At 38.5% G+C, this 15142-nt stretch overlaps 1 protein-coding gene across 5 annotated transcripts in view; it reads left to right on the top strand.

The window, feature by feature from the left end:
• The window catches only part of REPS1 (RALBP1 associated Eps domain containing 1), a 65692-nt gene that overhangs the window by 2845 nt on the left and 47705 nt on the right, over window positions 1-15142 (top strand). For all 5 annotated transcript variants that reach the window (XM_086461180.1, XM_086461179.1, XM_086461181.1 and 2 more), the window contains exon 2: window positions 13902-14025. In XM_086461180.1, coding sequence (XP_086317306.1) covers window positions 13902-14025 — 124 coding nt within the window. The remainder of the gene's footprint in view (window positions 1-13901; window positions 14026-15142) is intronic.

A 15142-nucleotide genomic window follows, 5' to 3' on the forward strand; every position in this document is an offset into this window, starting at 1 on the left:
ACTTTTCTGTCTTGTGCACATCCTTGAAATCGGCATTAAGGTAGATTATTTGCATGAAACAGTGAATAAAAGTACCTGTGTTGGGATAACAAGTTTGGCTACTTCACAACAGTTAGATGAGTCTTTAAATTGCTCTCAGGGTGTGGTTTCACATTGCAGGTGAACCATTCTAATGGTGCGTTGCCACTGAAGGAGGTGGTTCAGTCTTCCACCTTCCTCCAGCGGTGTGCTCCTGCTGCTGCTTCTCCTTGCAAAGACACTAGTGCCTGTCCAGTGTTGTTGTACACTGGCATCAGGGGCTATGCAGGCAGAAAATTAATCAAAATTTTTTGTTGATTTTAACTTTGTATTGGCTAAGAGTAGGGTTGCATGAATGTCAGTGCTGGCACAAGGAAGGAGGCAGGAAAACCATTTGCTGATGGAGGGGAAGAGAACTTTCCTTTTTGTTGAGTGGTTGGGTATCTCGGATGTGACCTAGCATAGGTTTTGTGGTAGCTTAAACCGCTAGAAGCTGGAGCTGCCTTATGCTAGCACTGACATTCATTTGAACAGACAGCGAGCTGGCTCGGGGAGCTTGTTCAGTCAAAAGTTAGGGGGTTTTGTCGAGTTATTTTTCAATTGACTCAGCTGCCTGGGCTTGTGGCTCAGTTACATGTGCGTCGGTGTTTGTATTAGGAAGTAGTACGATACAACGCAAGTGATGGTGAGGAGGTGCCATCCACCCTGTGTATGTATTTTGGAAGCTTTCCTTTGATAACGTTCTAGCCTGGTCCTGTAGGCTGAATGTTAGCTGGGATTCATTAGGTACACTCCTAAAGTGTATCTTTTAGGTTAGCTTCATACAAAAGAAATCCAAGTTGGCTATTCTGGAGTGGCTGCACAGTACGAACCAGAGCAATGAGGGTGATTACATCTAACCTGAAACGCTAGTGTAGGTATGCTATTAAAGTCAGTTCTTTTTGCCTCTGTACTGGAGGTGAAGTTGCTTGTAAAAGCTGCAGTCAACCAAAAAATGTATTGAGTAGTTCATTACTTGTGCATGGGATTGATATAATAGCTGTCCCGTTTATTCAATTTGTAGTGTTCTTATTTAGGTGATTTAATCACAGAACGTTTATTTGAACTTGCACTCCTTTTGGTGATTATGAGTTATAGAAACTTAGTAAGGTATGAAGCAAATCAGTTGTGCAAGTGGTACTCGCCTGAAATTGAGTCAAGGCATCTTGCTTTAAAATATAACACTACTATAAATGCGAGTGTTTGCATGTACTTTCTCCAAAATGAATGAATGAATGGTCATCTTCAGTGTTGGTGTTGTACACCAACGTTGCCTGACTTGGTGTTAGAAAGTCTTTGAAATGACAGATGAATTGTACAATTACGCACAGTTTCTTCAATTACAATATGCTCGCGTTAGCCCATTACAAACCTGGTGTAAAGCCTATTTCAAGCTTTTTTTTTCATTTCTAAGGAGTCTTTACAGACTAAATTAGTTTTGATTGTTCTTGTGTCGTTGATGTAAAAAATTACAGTCCCTGGTTGTCTACCTCCACCCTCTGTCAGAGTTTGCTGCCTTCACATCAAAAGTTGTAAGAAAGTGCATACCTGCGATGCAGGTGCTTCATTGTAAAGTCCAGACTTTTAGCGTAAAGCCTCATTCATCAGCTGCAATTTCTGTGTTGTGCAGAAAAACGGCTAAGGTGCAGACATGTGCTGCTTTCTGTTGTTCTTGGAGTGGTAGCTTCTGGCATACATAGGGAACAGAGAACATGGAGTAGTTTCCTCAGATGCCAGAGCTCATCTGCTGGCACACAGTGCAGTTATAATTGGAATTAAATTCAGAACATGGCAAAACAAAATTGCAGGTTCTGGATTTAAAATGGTGGCCTCTTTGTTCAGGAGTGGATGTAGAAAGGAAGGGATCTAAAAGTAAAAGCTTGTTCACAGCACTTTTATTGTTAGTTATATGTTTCAGCGAATTTCCCTGCACAAAGACTACCTGTTTATCAAATCAGTAGAGTTTACTAAATGACAACTGCAAATGGAAGCTGAGCCAGGGCTTGTTTAAGATTACCTGTGTGGTGGAGACATGCAGAAGACTCACCCTCATTCTGGTTAATTTGCTGAATTTATTATCTGTACAGAACTGGTGGGGTAAGAAGATAGAATTCCTTATACGTGACAAATTCCGTGCCTTCCTTTCAGTGATTTGGAGTATATTTAAAAATACATAGCACTTTCAGATCTTTAAAAAAAAAAAAAAGTTGTGTAAAAAGCTTTCCTCTCCTAACACTGACCTTTACCTACTCTGCACATAAGTCCAAATTTTAAAAAGAAATTATACTTAATTGAATTTAAGCCATACATTTTGGGTTTATATTTTTTTAATTTAGACCTTACAGCTTTTCTTACAAAAAGCCTTAAGAAAGCTTACAGCTTTCTTAAAGCTACATATTAAAATAAAATTAGTTTCAATTTCTTCTGAGCAGTATTCACAACAGGTCACTATTAAGGCATTTTTCCAGTGTAGAAATGTACAACTATAGCATTTTTCTTACTCGTAATATTTTGTTAGCCTGAGCGCCATAAAGCTGATGAGTCTATAGCTTTTTATGTGTATAATATGTAATTTATATATAAAGTTTATATATAGTACTTGTATGTACAAACATCCTTTAAATATATTATGTGGTATCTCAGTTCTTATTTAGGAAATGAGTTGTTAGAAATCTGTTGTAAATACAAACAATGCCTGGATCCACAGTTAAGGATATCCAATTTGTGAATTATGTTTTTTCCTCCTCAAATGTTACTGTAGCAAGTGTGTTTTTCTTTCCTCTCAGTTGAGCAGTAGGTTAGTTCTGTTTCTCTGTAATGATGAGATATATAAGGAGTCTACATTCTGTTAGTGCCAGAAATGGCCCTTAGTCTGTTTTGTATCCTGTGAATTGTGCTTTTAAGTTTTCTGCAGAATTCTGGTAAAAATGTTTACTTTAATGATGTAACCTTCGCAGAGACTGTAGTGGGCTGCAAACTGTTTTCTTGTTACAGTTAATTAGTTTGAGTAGTCTCGTATCTCAGCAGCATTTAGTCAGAGAATAATCATTGGTTTTGAAACATAAGGCAGGAAGTTAATGGCAAAACTTTAGGTGTGTAAATTAAGTCTATTAGACTTATATTTGTTTTCAGCTGACTTCTTGGTGTAATTGTTTTTAAGCCTTTGAAATTGACTGATGTTCATACTGTATAGTCACATATAGTAAATAATTCCTTCATAATTCCATATGCAAGCACAGCAATCAGCTAATGTCGAGTATCACAGCTCAGCTTTGTTTGAAAACAGTTTATTTTTTTTCTTTTTAAATGTGCCATCAGATGACAGCAGGGATGATTAATATCCACTCTGACACGACTGGATAGAATTCTAAAAACTACTGAGAAATATCAGGGCCTTTGACAAATGCAGCTGTCTTAGAATCAAGTTAGCTGTACAAAATTATGGATTGTAAACTTGATCTTTTTCCTGTAAAGATGATTGTTTTGTATTAGAAGTTTTAAGTACTTTGCCCACTGTCTGGGAAAAATGGCAAACATTCCTTCATCTTAGTCTAATCTTCAATAAACACTACTGCAGGTACTGTGAAATTATAGGACTTTACTGGCAGTCTCTATGACTTTTCAATTACATTTGCTAGCTTTCAGAATATTAGTCCTTACAGACAAGTTTCACACCTATTAGGTCATAAATATTTGCTGTTTAGATTAGCCCCTGTAGAATTCCTAGACTTCAAATTGAAGTTCTGCTCTTTGCTTAAATGAGTTTGAAGTCAGAAGTGAGTGTGGGAGTGATATGTTGACTATCAGATTTTTCTCACTGGAGTTCCAGTAACAATTAGTGTAAGAATGTATTTTCCACTTGTTGTTTTTCCTTTACCATTTCTTTAGACCATGGGGATGTTATTAAGCCAGTGATGTCATTCTTTCTAAACTAACGTGCTGAGTTGGTTGTTCCTGTGACTTGCTTGTTTTTCCAGCTGGGGTTGGTGTCTAAAGAGTTACATTATTCCCTGCACTTGTTATACAAAAAACACATTATAACTTAGGCATGCCTATCTGTGTGTATGAATTGTGTTTTAATCGGTTAAAGGACTTGGAAAAGATGGCAATCTGACCTGAATTTCTGGAGTGATTGACTTCTGGTATCTAAAATGCTCCTGAGGTATGGTAACAGAGCAATGATTAGACTCAGTTTCAAATACACCTTTCAACTTCAGTAATCCCAGGCTGAGCTGTGTAAAATTTAGCATTAGGTACTGACTTACTCCTGCTTCAGCCTGTTAGTCATGAATCTTGTAGAAAAGTTTGTTCCTACTGTGATAGTGTGTATGGCTTTGTTTTTTTCTGAATTAAAATGTCTTAAATCATTTAAGGACCTAATGTTAGCAGCTCTGTTCTGAGTCTCAAATGTATCTCTGTAAACGTGCAGTTTTTAGAACTTTTAACTGAGTTTTGTTTAAACTTTGATAGACACTTTGTTAAGACTTGTAGGCCTTACTGGGAGAAGTGGAGCTGTGCAAAGCTAAGTAATTAATTAACACTGGTCAGATTGATGCTCAGAGGAGAACAGAGTGAGACAGGAAAGCAGTGTAAAGTAATGGGCACAGTAGCTTCAGATAAACTTGTATGGAAATTATCAGGAACAAGACCAGATATGAGCAGTACTATTTGGCCAGGCCAAAGCACGACCACTAATTCTGGGATCAGAGAATGCCTTAATCTTCCTTTTGCATTAGCAAAAAGCCAGAAGCTTGTGTTAGTTCTTTGAGGTTTTTAAGTCTTCCATTTGTTCTGTGAACGGTGATGTGTGGAGAAAATATTAAAATCAAAAAAGTAAGAAAATAATTATTAGCAAGGAATATCGATCACTGGAATGATTCAATTAAAAAGGAGATCTGAAAGGAATCGAAATGTCTATATAAATGCTGCTCTTCTCAGCATTTAGCATTTAAGTAGAAATTTTGCAGGAAAAATACTCAATGCTGCATGGCAAGAGCATTCATGATTAGAACATCCACATGACCTCCGTTGCACTATTTGTTATTGGAGTAATAATTTGAAATATTAAATATATTATTGCCGTAAAGTATCTCTCTAATGCCTGCTGAAGCTAGATGCTTTTTTGGTACTTATGTGGATACTTTGGCTGCTGTTCTTTGTTCCAGAAGATAAGATCACTTCAGTGTTACAGAATCATCCCGGAGTCTCAAATCATCACGGGCTGGCTCAGACATTGAGAGTTCTTGCTAAAGTGTGTTTCTTCATCTCCTGTTGTTGAACTCTTTATGGCTCCACCAGGAAAAAGGGGACACCCTTGTTTTGAGGGTAATTCTTAGCAGTCTGATACGTGAATATATCTTTCCCTTCTAAGGAGGGTTTCTTTGCAAGGTAAAGAAATTGGAGTTGTAAGTGCTCTTGATGTGACATTCTCTTTAGTTGTCTCATTTCTACCTTTTCTGCTGCTCTTAAATGCAAAGCACACAACTTTCTTGAGGCTGCAGCCTTACAAGAAGTTGAGAGTCAAATGAGCAAGCTATTGCTACCAGCCACGTGTTCCCATGTGCCTTGTAGCTATGAGATGTGTGTTGGCTGTACAGTAGACAGGTTCAGTTTAATAAAAGAGCAGATAACTAATGCAGTCACTTTTTGCTGGCTTACCGAGTGGAGCGATTGCACTGTGCAATCAGATAGATGAGCAACAGTGAGTGCTCAGGAATGGGGAACTCTGCAGCTGAGAGCAGAGGAGGGAGGAGCTATTTAGGTTAAGTGGTAATATAAGGTTGCATAGGAAGAGGAGAGAGGTATGTGGAATATCTCCTTTTAAGAGACCTTCTCTTTATGCATCAAGAATTAGAAATGGCTTTTATAAGTCTCCAGGGTGTCTTCTGCAGCTTCAGATTTTTTTTTTTTATTTCTGGTTCTTCTTGCTGCTGTATTACCATTACTGCTTGTAAGGTGCCTTTCTCATGAGCACCTACTCTGCCAGAACAGCGGTAGTGGAGAGAAACTTAATGCAAGCAAAGAGCAGCTCTGCCTTGAAGTCTTCCAGCTATGACTTTTTACTTTGGATGATAGTGGTTGCTAGTGGTTGCTTTCTAAGTGAGTGTTCATCTGGCTGTCTGGATTTTCCTTTGTTGGTGCTAGTGAACATGTCAGTCCTTTATTTTGTCCTGTTTTTGAGGGTATTTGGCAATAAATTGTTTGAGTTATAGTCAAGTAGGACAGTCTGTGGCTCTGTATCTTTGGAGAAATGGCCCCTCTGAATCAGTATCTTGAACTTTTTTGTAGTTGCGTGTAGGGTGCATCTGCCTCGTCTTTGTGGATTGATTGATGATTGTTGCCATGTACTGCCAAATCAAGAAGGGAACAACTGACCTCTAGAGAGCTGTGAAGCTCTGCATAAGAGGCTCTGCAGGTTAGATCCATGTGTATGCCTTGTAACAGCTTTTGCAGGAGCTGTTAGCAAGACCACAAACTTTGGTTGCAAACGGAAAAAATCAAAGCTACTGTATTAGGGAGTGTCTTTGATAAGTGAGGCTAATTCACTGTGAACATATGTGCTGCCAGGAACAACAGGAGATGCTGCAGACCACTTTTGGAATGGGTTGAGTTCAGGAATGACCTAAAATATAACTGGTTCAGAAAGTACTACAGTAGGTGAAAATTCTACAGGCTTTTTGTGTGTGGTGTTCAACATATTCACTTCTTAAGTATGTATTTGTTTTTACATTTAATTATGTATTTGTTGCTACATTTAATTACGTATTTGTTGCATGTATCTGTCATAAATCAAGAGTTTTAAATTTTCAGTGCTTTTTGTCTGCTGCTTTTCTAATAACAGAGTGAAAGCAGGACTCCAAATCTGCCAATCCTTATTCAGAGAGTAGACACCCTTGTAAAACAGATCCCAAAGTACAGGGGCAGAATCATTCCTCTGAGGCTTAAAAAACTGGGTTGGTTTTGAACAGCTAATTCTTTATTTCTGATGTAATTCTGAAATTTCACTTGATCATAACATGTGTGTGTTTGAACCTGAAATGACCTGTGGAATGGGAAAGTTTAGTTCTACGTATAGAATTAATTGTCAGAGCTGATGAGTAGCTTTTCTTCCTGTCGATATTTTAGCAGTCTGCTTCCACTGTGGATATGTGCAGTGTGAAAATCAAGGGTGGAGAAGTATTAGGAGAGGCGCAGACAGTAGGAGACTAAATAGTTCATTGCCAGAGAGCGTATGTCATCTTGGAAATTCTCCAGGACTGTTGATTTTATTTCTTTAGAGGCTTGTGTTCTGAAGCCAGGCTTATGGCATTGACTGAGATCCATCTTCGTGGAACAGTCAGTAAGACTTGAAAGGAAGACCTCGCTATTCGTTATGCAACAAAGTACAACAATGTCCCAAATATACCCTGTGCCTGGGAATTCTTGGTATTAACGAATTAACTGTATTTACTACTATGCTTCTTAAGCACCTAATAAGATAAGTGTATGTATTAGAGGTAATGTTATACTTCTTGTTCAGCACATGAATATTTCCTACTTCACGCTTACTGATTTAAATAGAGTAGTTCCCGATACCCTGCATAAATGGATTTTGCAAAAGATCTTCAGATAGGTCTAAGACTGTTTAAATGTTTGTCATATATTACTATTAGTGCTGAAACCTAGAGTTAAGAGCACTACTTGGACTTAGTGGTGGGTTCTTTTGTTCTGTCTCCAGGTTTGTTTTTTTTCTTGTGTGCCACCATGTGCCAAGGTTTGTGGAGCCTTGTGGAGAACTGGGTCAGAGACTCGACTTGGTTAAAAATAACTCATCAAGAGAAGGATCTTTGTCAGTTCTCTGTCTTTTTCCTGCTACGTGGTGCTGTCAAGTGTTGCATCTGAGAAGCTACCTGTCAAGTGAGATTTTTCTGGAGTTAAAAATTCTTGATGAATAACTGATCAGTATTGCTTTGTCCAGTTGATGATAGGTGAGAGACTATAGTTAGAAAACTGTCAGGCTGTGGTCTGCAATTAGTGAGACAGATTGAGATAAATGGAGTGACGGGAATTGATCTGTTGAACAGTGGTTGCAGAATAACAACATCAGAAGGTAATGAATTGTGAGGAAAGAAATGTATTCAATCTAGGAAAAAAGCACAAAGGAGTTCTTTATAGGTCTTTGGTATGTAGCCATGGTCAGGTTTTTCTTCTGCTACAGTAGCAATGATTAGGAAATACTTTTTTCAACTTCCCTTATACATCCCCAAATTACATTGCACTGTAGAGATATGGTTAATTTTTGTTGTGGCTGAGGCAAGTGGATTACATGACTTCACGAGAGCACCTTTGTAGGACAGCGTGTTCTGATACTTGATTTGAGGGTGTATTCCAATAAACTTTTAATTTGGAAAACATCCTGTCATATCTGTTTAATGCTTAAGTTTGCGAAAAGCTTTAGAATTCTCGTCAATGAATTGCTGCATATGGGATACAGAAATAACATTGTTGACATAATGTTTTTAATTTTAAACTGTGAAGCAAAATCAATCTGCGATCGGTTACATTTTTATTAAATAACCTAAAACTGAATGCAGGTTATTGTGTTTATTTTTTTAGCTTTTTTATCTGAAATAAACCATTAGCCTTTTTTTTAGTTTATTGCTTGCTTTTCATTAAAAGGTTATTGTCAATATGCACATAAAACTCAAATAGTGTACTAAATACTGAAGGACAAATATATTCATATGGTTTGGTTTAACTGAAGTTTGTATCAAATAGGTAAAATTAATGTGAAAGATGGTGCGTGGTTTATATGATCATGGTGATTGTTTAATTTAAATGTAATAGGAGACTTTCTTACTGTAAGGGTGATCAAACACTGAAAGAGGTTGCTCAGAGAGGTTGTATAGTCTCCCTCTTTGGATGTACTCAAAATCCAACTGGACACAGTCCTAGGCAACCTGCTGGAGCTGAGCCTGCTTTGAGCAGAGGGAGAGGAGTGGATGATCTCCAGAGGACCTTTTCCAGCTCAACTGTTCAAGTCTTAAAGTGACAATACAAACATGAAGATTCTTACCAAGTCACAGTAGGACTACTGGAATACCTCAAACTGAGAAAGTGTTAATAAAATCAGGACCAAAATGTACATTCTGAATCCCAATTCTTCCTTGCTTTGTATCAATATGTGATTTTTTAAAAAAAAATTTTTAGTGGATAGGTTTGTCTTAGTTTGGATGAGGTGATACAAAGGGTCCTCCTTTGAATTTGATCATTCCCCCTCCCGTCAGCGTACACCTGTGTTGTGACTTCTAGCCTTCAAAAGTTGCCTTAAAGTCTTGCCTCGTACCACCCTCTTGTATGGAACAGTAGGTACTTTAGTAACTCTCTCCAAGTAGATGAAATATTTTCATCTTTACTATGTAGGTGGCATGCTTGTTGCTTTTGTTTTGCCGTGGAAGTCATGCCTGCTTAAATACTGTTGTACTTTTGCATGAATAATGGGCTTGATTTGCCTTGTAGAAGAACCTGAGGGCAGGGAGACTGTGATACTCTGGAAGACTCTCCCAGAGAGGTTTTGTGAGTTCTGGAAAGCATGTTTCACCATGTGATAGAGATGCAAGTCATTCCACTTTACTTGGAATTTTCAAAGGTTCTCAAGTCTTAGTTTTTTGGTTCACAAACCTTTCCAAGTTCAAGGACCTCTTATTTGAAACCTGTAAGAGTTCTAGAAGGTATGTGCTTGAAACAGTGCCCTTTGTCAGCATGCTGCTTCCTGTGCCTATCTGATCTGCGCCAACTCCCGGTGTTGTTGATGCTGCTGTTACTTCTTTGCAGTAAGATGACCGAATTTGCAATTTCGTAATTTACAGCTACTGCACTAAGTTGGAGTGGGTTCTTTTTGTATCAACAGCTTCCAGCAGTTCTGGAGCTTCACAGAGTTGTTTGCCTTAATCCGGCTAATGGCAGTAGTGTGACCTCAGGATCGTCATATCTAAGAAGATGAAAACAGTCATGGAGCATTTTGTCTTGAAGATGGCTCTGAATTCCTTGAGGAGTTTAAGGAAATTCCTTATCCTCTCTCTTCCTAAGAAGATAAAAGCCCTAAACATAAATGTCAGAGAAGCAATCCTTTGATTATTTTGTTGTTATTCCTCCCTGCCCCTCCATCAGTATAGCTTATTACCTGTTGAATGTTTAAATCCTCCTTCGAGGAGATTATAGGTAGACTGTTTTTGAGTATGTTCAAGCATGCTGTCAGTCAACAGAGGAGTTGCTTGTATTTAATGATTTTACTCAACTTTCAGTCATGTTTCTGGTCGGGTTATATTCTGTGTTGAAATAGAGAACTCCTTTAGCTAGCTATGGGTGGATTTGACAGCTACTTGTTCAAGAGCATAAGGGCATTATTTTTTGTTGGTTGGGGTTGTTTTTTTATCCTTAGCTTTTTCCTTTTCTTGATACTTAATATCTAGTTATTTTCTACATTTGTATCTATTTGCTTTGAATCCGTGCTTGTCCTTCCTTTCTAATACGTATCTGCCATGACAGCTTAATTATTAATTCAGTTTTTAACTGAAGTTTTTTTCAAACCTGGCAGTACTGACGCTCCTAACAAGATAATTTCTAGTCCAGCACTGGCTTTGAAATTGCCCAAAGTCACTACTGTCCAATGATTCCATAGGCTCCAAATGCCTACGTCATTGCTTGCTTTCATAAGAAGCTTTTCCAGAGTCTGCTCAGTTATTAATCTGTCAGTGCTAGGCCGCTGGATACACAAGCTTTTTCTGCATTGGGTGTAGTCAAGTATGTGAATGTTCATCAGTCTTTCTGGGTACAGTGCTTTAAAAAAAGGAATTTCTCTTGCTATTGCATTGGTTTGGATTGCTAGCTGTCTCTTGTCTCCACTGCTTCAGTTCTGCCAGTTATTTAAACTAAATGTAATTAATTTTGGTATTAGACTGGGTATAGGCAATTTATTTTAGATGTTGATGACTTGAAATTTTTGTTTGAATTGTCACCTGTCAGTTTACATGGTCACTTCTTTCCTTGTGGCACTTCTTTTAGTCCAACCGACCTATTGAAACTAATGTATTAAACTGTATTTAATTGTTTTCTTTTAGTTAATGAACTTTAGAAAATGCCCTGTTATCCCCTGACTTCTCTCCAGGCATCATGCTGCAGAAATACCGTAATGGAAAAATGCAAATAACGCAGTTGCTGTAGGACAATGTGGGAAGTGTAGGGCAGACATAGCCAAGTGATTTAATGCAGCTAGCTTCTGTCCAGGATTTGAGGTGCATGCACAGCCTTAGACCTGCTGATCCTCTTGGGACGACTTTGTGACTGTTCGTCAGCTTCCCACACCTTCCTGTGATAGTTTACAACAGCTTGTATTCATGAGGTCCTAAAATCCTGGTGCATGGTAAGGTGATACCCAAGGTGCTTTTTGTTGAGCCATATCTAGCTCAGCTGTAGTTAATAAACCTGCCTGTTTGTCTGATTGTATGGCGTTACCGAAGGCCATATCCTGTTTCAGCAGTGCTGAAGCTCACAGGCTGACTCCTCATAGATCGTCTGGTTCAGTTGCTGCTATGTGAAAACATAGTTGACTTTTTCAGTTGGAACTTGCCTGCAAACAGGGCTCTTCTGCCCTTCAGAACTGTGTCCTCTGAAAGCTAGGAAATCATACAGGACAGCTTTCTTTAAGTCCAGTAACAGTCCAGCCCAGTAGTTACGAAAATGAGTGGATGTGTCAAAAGACCAGATTTGCCAAACAGAGCAGTGACTGAGCTCTGGTGGGAAGGATGAGGAGAGAAGTTAGTGCCTGTGGATGTAAATGAGGCTGAGATTCTCAGTACTTTCTCTGCATTGATCTTCACAGACAAGGTCTGATGGGCCTTTGTGCCTGGAGATGGGATTGAAGGGGGAAAGAGACTGGGGGTAGTACAAGATTATTGATGGCTCTCTTGGGAAACATCAGGTTTATGGGATTAGAAGGGATGCTTCTCATGGTGCTGAGAGAGCTAGCCAATGTCATTGCAAGCCAGCTTTCTCTTTGAATAGGGGAGATCAGAGGTGGGTCTCCATGACTGGAGAAAGACACATTGCAGCTGCCTCCAGGAAGGGCAGGGAGGTTGGTGTGGGGAACTGCAGGCTGGTCAGCTGCACTTTGGTCCCTGAGAAATTGTGGAGCGAGTCTTGGGGCCTATAAGAAAGATGGGGGCAATCTTTGTTTAGCAGGGCCTGATGTGGTAGGACAAGGTGTAATAGTTTTAAACTAAAAGAGGGTAAATTTAGACTAGATATAAGGAAGAAGTTTTTTACAATGAGGATGGTGAAACACTGGAACAGGCTGCCCAGGGAGGTGGTAGAAGCCCCATCCCTGGAAGCACTCAAGGTCAGGTTGGATGGGGCTCTGAGCAACCTGATCTAGCTAAAGATATGCTTGCTTGCTGCAGGGGGGTTGGACTAAATGAACTTCAAAGGTCTCAGCCCAAACTATTGGATGATTCTATGACTTGGAAGCTATTTTTAGTCATGTGAAGGTGAAAACAGTAATTAGAATTAGCAAGCATGGATTTACCAAGGGTACTTATCAACCAGATTGTCTGCTGTGATGGAAAGACTATGTCTGTGGTTGAGGAGAGAAAAGCAGTGATGTCATCTACCTTGTCTTAAACAAAACTTTCACTGTGGTGTCCAAGAGTGTCCTTGTGTCTCATTTGAAACATTACAGTCTAGATGAGACTAACAGGTAGCTGAAAAGACAGTCTGGATTATTGAGCTCAGAGATTTGGGATGTGTCATGCTTAGTATCTTATCAGTGACCTGGCATAAGCAGGAATGCACCCTCAGCAAGTTTGCAGGTCTTTGATGTGGAAGTGTGTGCAGTCAGAATGTTTGAATACACAGCTGCTGTCTGGAGGGACCAAAATTTCTCAATTCGAAACAAAAGACAAACCCCACCTTTCCATTATATAGAACACAGGGGAAGAAACCGGAATAAGATATGGCCACTTCTTCGTTGTATTTCTTAAATGAGACAGCATCTCTTGTTTGGAGAACCTGAAGTTCTGCATTCTTCTTCGATGCTGAAAATCCATGCATATGTGTGAATACTTCTTTGTATTTTGAATGAATGCTTTATACGCTTGTTTTGTAAGTTAAAAGTTGAGCTATAGCAAGCCTATATCAGAAAATGCTAGGAGATATCATTTGCAATTGTCTGTCTTTCTCACTTTTTATAAAATTTGACCTTGTCATTGAAATTCTTCAGGGAGAAATTTGGGGGCAGACCATTTCTCTAACTTGATTGTTAACACACTGTTCAATTTTGTCTGAGAATTATTTGAAAGTCTTCATTTTGTGCTTTTGTATGACATCTGACAATATAATACTATTGTATTTGATGTTGAATGCTATTTCTTTTCTGTTGCAGTTACTGAAGATAGACACTACAGCTGCTAATGGAATAGCTAATAATGACTTAGGATGTTTATTATGTGCTTTCTTGGCAGTTTGGGCATGTGTGTGTGTCTTGGGTTTTTTTTGACGCCAGTTGCTCTCCCTTGCTCTATCTCACATCAACTCTGTAGAACTCTACAACCTAGGTGAAAGAAAAGGTGAATAATTGGGAAAAACTTAAGTTTTACACTTGGTGCTTTTGCTGGTTGTGAGGAATCACATACTCTGACTCATGTCACATAATAGAGATTGCAGGTGAAGTTGTTACTGAAGGATTGTATATAATAAGTCGTTACAAGCATTTAATGCAAAGCATGCTGCTCTTAAATGTATGAAATCACCTCTGTAGAGAAGCTCATTCCCAAGTTTCTTTGTACAAGTAACTATGTGTTTTGTTTCAGATTATGGAGCTCTGTGGTGCAACAAGACTTGGCTATTTTGGAAGAAGTCAATTTTACATTGCTTTGAAACTTGTTGCTGTGGCCCAGTCTGGTCTCCCTCTAAGAGTGGAAAGCTTAAATACAGGTAAATTGCAGGATCAGGGAGGAATTGAGTTGCTAAGCAGACTTACCGTACTTGGCTCACAGATTTTTGTAGAGTAACCTTGTAAATTAGTGTGGTATGTCTGTATGTGGTATACGTGTTGCTACCTTAAAAAATTTATGGAGAGACTATGAGGGGGTGTATTCTTTCTATGCAATAAATATGAAGTGAAGTACCTTACCCTTACTGAAGAAGTTTTGTGTTCGTCATGGGGTAAATGAACAACTGCTGCTGACTATTGTGTAGTTCATCGTATAGATTATTAATATGAGAACTCGTGTGCTGTATCTTCTGAATAAAGTACTAATAGGGCCAACGTGAATTGGAAGGATATAGATTAAACAGGGTAGTTAAGGAGACTGTGTGAAAAACAATCTGATAGAACTGCAGTATTTGACAAAGCTATAGAAAAGAAAGGAGTCCTCGGGTATAGTTCTGCAGTTGTTTATTCTAGGCTCGTACAACCAGTATATACTGCTTTACTTTTTTTTGTAGCTTTTTGGAAAAGTGCATGGTTTCAGTCAACATTTTGCTAGTATTCAAGCTCCTTTCTGCTCATAAGCCACCCTGTTTAGAAACTGTTCTAGTTTTTCCGGTGTTACCAAATCTGAAGCTTCAGCAAGTTGTAGCAAAATCCCTTGGAATCAGAAAGTTGAGAAGGGACCTTTGACTCTTAATATCAGATAGAACTGGAACTTGATATATAACAATTGTGGAATTTCTCATCAAATGCCTGTTGAAGAAGGCAAAGGCTAAAATCTGTGTATGTAGCTTTTTCCAGGGTTTTTATGTGCTTTTATTTTAATGCAAGATACCTTAACTGGAAGGAGCTTTTCTATTTAAAAAAAAATTACAAGAAATTTGAAGGAAGGAATTGAAATAAAGGTACAGAATTAATTCCAAAACATAGAATGTGTTGCTGTAAGATTAGCAGCCATTGGAACTTCTATAATGGAATACATTTCCTTGATTCGTGACAATACTAGAAATACTTGTAACTGTTTCTGGACTTCTAGGAATAATTTTCTGTAACTGGTTCCAAACCTGCTAAATAAGAGTACAATTGACAGAACATTTATTTTTACCCTAACTGTTTTTA

The sequence above is a fragment of the Leptosomus discolor genome, chromosome 2 (assembly GCF_034619465.1).
Source record: "Leptosomus discolor isolate bLepDis1 chromosome 2, bLepDis1.hap2, whole genome shotgun sequence".
Taxonomy (NCBI): Eukaryota; Metazoa; Chordata; class Aves; order Leptosomiformes; family Leptosomidae; genus Leptosomus; species Leptosomus discolor.